The 8,203-nt window shown below is 37.0% G+C and overlaps 1 protein-coding gene across 1 annotated transcript; it reads right to left on the bottom strand.

The window, feature by feature from the left end:
* Positions 1–28: 28 nt before the first annotated feature.
* Positions 29–8,203, bottom strand: LOC118427403 (DNA polymerase delta subunit 3-like). The gene is made up of 13 exons (XM_035837185.1): positions 8,025–8,203; positions 7,689–7,744; positions 6,889–6,985; positions 6,695–6,734; positions 5,975–6,104; positions 5,225–5,441; positions 4,642–4,749; positions 4,013–4,085; positions 3,355–3,517; positions 2,877–2,923; positions 2,668–2,742; positions 2,070–2,300; positions 29–1,325 (listed from the first exon to the last, which is right to left on the bottom strand). The coding sequence occupies exons 1-13, from the start codon at positions 8,178–8,180 to the stop codon at positions 1,135–1,137; spliced, it is 1,584 nt and encodes a 527-aa protein (XP_035693078.1). The 5' UTR covers positions 8,181–8,203; the 3' UTR covers positions 29–1,134.

Below are 8,203 nucleotides of genomic sequence, written 5' to 3'. Positions count from 1 at the left end.
ATGACAAAAGGAATATGATCATGAGATATGAGTGCTTCATGGTTTAATCAACACAGGATATTAGGAGGCTCTGTTTCTAATGTACAGCAATAGATATATGCAGAGATAATCATTATACCAAAGACTAATTAAATCTAAATTGTTACATGTAGATGGTACTTTATAAAAGGACAAACAACATGGCACGATTCCATCTAGGTAATTTGAACGAAATGATGGACCAAAAACATTACTACAGTCCCAAAACAAGTGTCTTTTCTTTGAATTCAATACAGCCTCTTGAGTAATATGACTAATTGTTAGCTTTCTGACAAAACTATGTATAGATAAATGATTTATATAACTTTGTTTGACTTTACTACCTGACTTATACCTCACCAAATCTGTTTTTCGTTATGTACACCTTTTCTTTCTGTAATCACAACCAGCCCTTGTTAGTACAAATTGTTAGAAAACCCCCTGAAATTATAGATAAATAGACAACATTGAATATGATGTTCTAGTGATGAAAAAAGAACACTTAATACATTTATCTGAGCGGTGAAATTTCAGCTCAATATTCATCCATCCAGGGTTGTAGCCAGCACCTGTCCTTCAGTCCTTTGAAGGAATTTTGCAGCTGGGGACTGAAAAAAGTTTTCCCCATTCCGTCCCCTGGGACAGACAAATTGATATGTAAAGATACTAAAAAAACTGAAACCCATGTGTTCTTCTTCACCAAAACAGATGCCATTGAACAGCTTAGTCTACGAGCAAATTTTGCACCTCAATATGCAGGAAAAAGTGTTTCAGAGGGTCTTGATTTAAAAATTTTCTGGGACCCAGACCCCCTAGAAATGACGCACAACGTCACACCATGCCTTTGGTGCTCGATAGGATTCCCATTCAAAATCAAGGGGACTGAAAATGATTTCAGGCTGGCTACAACCCTGCATCCATCCCTAAATCTTCCAATCTTTTTTTTAGAAATCACAGATTTCATGATCACATTGTGTCAAAAGAACCGACCTGACTTTCACAATGGATTTCAGTAATCTATTTCTCTTCTATACTGTTAATCTATATTCCCCAAAATAGAACATTTAATGACTGTTTTGACATAAATTTCATTGTATCGTATGACAAAGACAAGCTTCAAGCAGCCTTCTTTTTGAAGAAGCTCATGATACCAGCTTGTTTGGTGGATTTCGGTGAGGCTTTCTTTTTCTCCGGAGAAGCTTGCTTGGTCTGACTACTGGTTTTGGCAGGTACTGCAGCTGGTTTGACTGTATCTGCCTCTACATCTGAGGCATCTGTCGACTCACTCTCCCAAACTTTCTCCGTTACTGAAACAGAGAAAACAGTGATTAAATTTCAGAACGGCCTTCCACATGCCTTAGCTCTTTTAACAATGCAAGGTCTTATTTTTTTTCAATGAGCACTGAAGTTAAGCTATCATCTGTAGCTATGAATGACATATTAAGTCTCAAATGGTATAACTTTTAAAAGTACCCCAAACATTTATGATGATTGTATTTCACACACATTGTGTAGACTTGTGATGAAATAGTTTACTTTGTAATTTTAACAAAATATTGCATCAATAATTATGTAAACAATAGGTGTGAACCGAAACTATGATTATTTCAAACTTCTGTACTTTCAGTTTGTAGTTATGTTTCACTACCATGGGTTGAACATATGCACTAATAAGCTAGAGCCAAAACTGCTCATGAAGACCACTCAGAGGACCAGTAAAATCTGGACTATGTGGAAACAATATAGACAGGGTTCTTAATGTTTATGTCATTGGGAAAAGTCATCTATGGCGCTGAAATAAAGTGTACACAATTGGCCAGGTGGTCATTATGAAGAGGTGTTCACTTTTACAAGCTTGACTTCAATACATTTCCATTCAAAACCTGTGGTCTTTTCCTAATGATTTTCAACGTAAAAACTAAAAACCATGTACTACCTAGATCCTGTGTGTGTTTCTTTCTGAGGAGTTTCAATGTAAAGACTAAAAACAATGTACTACCTGTGTGGTATTTTTTTAAAGCATTTTCAACTTAAAAACACAATGTACTTACCCATGAAGCCATCTTCGTTCACAAACTGTTTTGACTTGAGGATTCTCTTGTGTTTCCTCCTCTTTCCACCACCACCACCGTTGGTGGTCTTTGTGGTCTTGTTGCTGGACTTGGTGTCCGGTTGTGGGGAGGGGGGTGGGGAGGGTTCAGGGGACGGGGGAGGGGAGGGGGAGAGGGCACGAGGCTCTGGGGGTGGGGTTGGTGGGATCACCATCTCATCTTCAGACATTTCTGTAGGAATACAAAGAATCTGGTAAGACTTAAGACAGCAAGATACTCAAATGCATGGAAAATACTGGGAAGATATAATAATATGTAACAAACAGAGAAATGGCCAATATCAAGTGACCAATTCAAACAAAATCACATTAATTGTCCAAGCCCATAGTCCTATCCACCTGTCAAAATACAGAAATGCAAAATAAAAATATAAACGTTATAACATTTCACAAACATGCAGCACCTCTCTCATTGGTTGAACTCATAACTGCCATGCTATCATTGGTTGAACTTATAATTGTGCTGGACAGTCAGGATTGGACTATATACTGTAGCCTATAATCTGTCACTTGCAGAAACACAACAAGTGATGACATACCTTCCTCACTGCTACTAGAAGACTCTGGCTGCTGTATTCTTCTCCTTTTTTTCTTCTTAGGGGCCAGATCTTCATCTTCAATACAGAAAAAGAGCTTAGAAAAATCTAAATTTGTAAAGCATTTGACCACAAAGAAATTAGATAAAGACTACACGTACGTTAAGTTCCTTAGTTGTAAAAGTGATAAGAACATTTGACAGACGTTATACCTTCATCTGATGATGACATGTCTTTGATTTTCTTTGACTTGGCACCACTGTACAGAAGATAAGTAAACAAGATAGTTAACATGTTTGCAAGACCCAAAGCTTACTCTGGTTTATTCAACATTAAGCAAATGAACTATTAAGTCATTAAATGCTACTTAGTACTCTTACACATAATAAGAGAAGTAGAGTTTATAGTAATTTCTACAAAATTTAATGTGTTTTAAGTCAAACTCAAAGTTACAGAGTTAACTTGAAGGCAAAATTTTAAGACACCGGATACTCCACCAAAATACATTCATTTCTTGAAAAATGGACCATTGTTTTGAGTATCTCCCATTCACAAGTTTTCACAAACAATTACTAATAGGTCCCGACCAGGACCTGATCCTCTGGAACCATATCTGAACTTGAATTTTCTGTACCGGTACCCACCCCTATAACACATCATACAAACATGTTAAAACATTGAGTTTCGTACCTTTTCCTTGCATCCTCTTTTTCTTTCACTGTTGCTGATGCTTTGTTGGTTTTCTTGGTTGTTTCTTTCTTGGAGCTCTCTTCTTCCTTTACCTTTTTGTCTTGTTTTCCGTTTTTCTGTTCAGATGGTTTACTCAATTCTTTGTTTGAGTCACTAGATTTAACTGAAAGACAAAGATTACCAAAATCTGGTAAATAGTCTTGCTTACTATAACAATAACTAATTGTGTTCCTTACTTCCATAAATTGTATTTCAACACTGTCCAATTCATATAAGAAAACAATGCAACTTTGCCATTTCAAAATCTTAGGACAGTATATCTGTATCTATATACTAATATAGCCAGTACTTACTGCCCTTCGGTGTAACACACCAGCTTCACAGGCACGCGGCATGGTAGCAGCTGGTTATATTACACTGAACGACCTAACTGTCACACCTAAGTTTGATTTGCACATCTGCTCTTTAAAACTATCCTGCTAAGATACCCCTACTGTGCTTGGTGATAACAAATTCTACTCTATGATACATGTAGTTCTAGAAAAATACAACAAGTTAAGAATCATATTATGTATATACAGTATATCTAAAGAACATGAAATAAATGAATGTTTTATGAACAAGTTTGTAAAAGATTTAAATATAGTGTTTTCCTTACCTGTAGGGTTCTTATTGATGAATGCCATCATTCCTCCCATTTTAGGTTTGGGTTTTCCACTGGCAGGTACATTCTGAAGAGCCAATGAAGAAACAAGACACAAAATATCAGAAAAATGAACTGTAACTGTAACATTTCTATTGATCTTCTTATTCTTGTAGTGAAAAAAAAAAACTTTTTGGTTCCAACCATTGCCCTTTTGACAGCATTTAAGTACATGTACTGTGCATTAAGTTATTTTCCTGGGACTTAATTTTGCAGTAGAACGTGGAAGAAAGTTTTAAGTTTGGAGTTGCATTGACTCTGTAGTACAATAGCGAAACTTTGAAAATAAAAATTTGCAGTGTAAGGAATTTCAAAACAAGTTAAAGACAAGTTTAAAAACATGTTAAAGATTCTACCTCACAAAATCAAAAATCTTTGAATTGAAATGTCTTTGGATAATTATTCAACATTGACCACAGGTCTTTCAGTCAAACCAAACATACGTTTTGCCTCTTTTTAAGGCTTGTCCCACTAAACATAAAACCTGAAGATACCTGAAGATTAGGATAATGTTGTGCATTTCTAGATACTTTTATACATACTATTAGTACAAAATTGTCCATCCATTATGAGTAATTTCTTACCTTGCTATCCTTGTTTTCCTTTCCTCCATTCTCTGTTTTCACTGTTTCACTTGTCTCTGGCTCCTTTGTAGCCTTCTTTGTAAACATTTGTGCCATTGTTGCCTGACCCTAAAAGACATAAAAGTTATTTCCACAGAAAAATACATGCATTCTGAGTATTAAAGTTACAGTATTAGTGTCTAAGGTTAGACACCCAGGATGAAGGTTAGACATCCAGGTAATAAGATACGTCAAAAGCAGGTACTCATTGGAATCAACTGGATATGATTTTGGAAACGGTCAGACTCTTCAGACACCATCTGATGTCTTTCGTCTGTGATACAGGAGAAATCTTGCCAGAGAGAAGTTTTTATATCCTAGCTATGAATTGATTTGCAAAAGAAATATCTAGTTGGAGAACAGGTTTATCCTAACTATGAATCAATAATATGCAAAAAGGGGAAGACAATTTTTAGTAATCTGAAGGAAAAATTGATCTAACAAAAAAATCATTTGATCACTGTACCTACATCATAAAGCCTTGTACTCATTCAAACGTCTTAAAAGGTATAAATAAAGTTTCCTTAGAAAAGAAGCCACAAACCTTAGCTTTCCCTGTCTTTGGTTGAGGCACACTTCCGGTAGAAGAGGAAGCCTTCAACTGCTCACTCTCCTTTTTAGGTTGGACTTTGCCTGTTACTGGCTGCTTGCTACTGGACGCTTGGGAGCTGGACAGCACTTGCAACCTCTTCTCCTCTTCAAGCTGGTTGATTTCATCGGAATCTCGAGGCTTGGCTTGTGGGCACTTAACAGCACTCAAACTATTTGTATAAAAATGAGAACAATTTTTAAGGGACTGCAATAAAAAGAAGAAACAATTAAAAGTAAATACACAAAGGTATTGTGTTGTCGTAGTGGTTAAGGCCCAGGAACCGAAGGTCCTTGGGTTTGAATTTCCTTACATACCTTGGACGTTGTGCCCTTGGCAAATGCTTTTTAGTAGATTACATGACTTTCCTCACTTTACTCAGGTGAAAAAGAGTACCTAACTTTGATTAGGGATGTCCAACAATTAGGATGTTACATAGAGATCCCTTGTTTGAGAGCCACACCATGAGCACGTTAAAGAACCCTCCTCACTACTAGTAATTAAGAAAGTAGGGGACCGTTCTGGCATAATTGTAGGAAATAAATCTGTCCAGATATGCAGCTTATACTCGTCAGTACAAACCTGGTGTGTTACCGTACTGTTACGCCATTAAACAGTTAACTGGGTATGCAATGCAATACAAACAAACAATTTGGTTAAAAATCAAGTAGAACAAGGGAAAGACTGAAGAATATACTACTGTACCTGGCAGACAGTTGTATGTTCTTGTTGATGTCATAGTCTGACATATATAGTGGATTAGAGTCCTTCAGGTCAGCTTTCTGCACACTGTACACATGGACACTGGAAACTGTGTCAAGGGACGACTTGACAGCTAGAAACAGGAAACATTACATCAAATACCATATCTGATTTATACTTTAAGACACATAGCTATAAGAGTGTCTTCTGTCAATGTCATGTTGTACTCATACTTTAAGAATGACATTTTGGTTAAAGTACGTACACACACATGTAAAGATAAAATGTAACAAGGCTAACAGTAGTTTGGTAGTCCTTTGATAACAAAGATGATTCGTCAGGTGTAGGTTGAGCAAAGATATTGCCCAGCTAAATCACTGTTTAAGTCTTCTTTGAAGCCCCGGTCACACGCTAGACAAGCTTTGGCTATATTCATTGATTGCCAGAAAGTCAACAAATCTAAAAACTGCCAGAAACTTGAGCAAATATTTCAGCTAAAAATCTACCCCAATATATTGGACAAGGTTGGAAGACTTGTAAACCTGTCCTGAGTAGATCTCTTAAAATCACACAACAATCGAGAAAACACTGGTCGTGTCACTGCCCAAAATGTCATTTACAGCTTGCAGACTTGTCAACCAATCAATTGTCTTGCTGTGAGACAAGGGCATGAGAACAAATGGAATACACCTATTAGTAAGAAATAAAAGTTTTTATCCATACCCTCAAGATTGCCATCCTTGGCTACACAGACTTTGCACACCTTTGGAAAAAAATACAAACAAAAGTATTTTAAATTATTCTTCTGACACATCTAACCCACTTGATAAACGTGACACACAAGATAGCATACAATAAACTCACAATAAAATACAAAGAAAGGTACACAGACAAAGATAAGGATGAAAGTATCTTACCATGCCATCTTCAGTCTTCTGTCTTCCATTTACCAGATAAGTGACATGAACAGGCTTCTTGTCTTTCCTGCTTTTTTCCACGAAGCTGAACAACATTCTACAAGGGGATATAGGGATGATAACAAACATCATGACATGATATGCTGTCAGATTTCGGATTTGTCTGCATGACACTGTCACAAAGGTTGCTGCTTCATAACTCTGTGGGGCAGAGCAGGTGTCTCTTGCTGCAAAAACAAACTTTCATGCAGCAAACTTCTCTTTGTGTACATCCGGTCTAGGCAGCAGTATACAAAAATGTAATTACTTTGATAGACTTGAAAGCAGGCATGGGTAAACGCGTCATCTGGACGCACTTTTCTTAGAATAACAATTTGATGCCCCTGGACGCCCTATACTGGGGAGAAAATCCTCTGACAAGCATGAAATTCTGATTGACCAGGGATGCTACCAGGTCATCTGTGGTCACAGTCTTCTACTTTGACATCTGTAACAGTATTTTTGCCTCTTGGGATACCTTTAGAATGCACTGTTTTAACTTAAAATCATCAAAAACTCTGCACCATGGAAGGTGGATGCCCCCGGACCCACCTACAATAGTCACTTACCACAACTCACCAATAAGTTTTGACTCCCTATTATAGAATCCTAGCTAAAAGCCTGCTTGAAAGTAAAGATTATTCTACATCATGGCTGCTCGACTTACGTATTCAACAACTTTGTATAACTATTTTGTATATGACTATAGTATAACGTGTTATCCTGAAAACATGATAATGAAGAAAAAAAATTGTACTCACTGTTTGGCTTGGTTCACATGGACATTCAACGTATGGCTCAGGGACTTATAAGTGACCTGAAAAATGAGTCCGTAATATCAGAATGTTTTTTTACAGTTGATAGACAACAAGAAAACCCTTTCTTACGTACTGTACATAGTGTAAACAAGGAGGTTATATCAGATAACCTCCATGGTGTAAACATGTGTTTTTCCTCGACAGTGGGGAGGGGGGCATGCTACGACTGAACTATTTTCTATCGCGTGACAATGCTTTTCAAGCAAAAAATAAGCAACGCAAGTAGGTTCAGAAGTTTGCATCAATGTCTAATAATTGTTATAACAACATTTCGCTTACCACTTTTCCTTCGTCGTGGACAAATTCGTCCAAATTCTCCAGATACATTCCATCTAGCTCAGATGCCGCCATTTTGTTTTTTCGCGGGAAATGTAAGTCCCGTGGGACGAAATCGCGCATGCTGCAATACGATTTGAAACTGTCGTAAAATATCATTTTTCATTCGATTCTACGTCATG

The sequence above is a fragment of the Branchiostoma floridae genome, chromosome 12 (assembly GCF_000003815.2).
Source record: "Branchiostoma floridae strain S238N-H82 chromosome 12, Bfl_VNyyK, whole genome shotgun sequence".
In the NCBI taxonomy this organism is placed as follows: Eukaryota; Metazoa; Chordata; class Leptocardii; order Amphioxiformes; family Branchiostomatidae; genus Branchiostoma; species Branchiostoma floridae.
The sequence above is the reverse complement of the archived record's forward strand: the minus strand, read 5'-3'. Positions and strand labels throughout refer to the sequence as shown.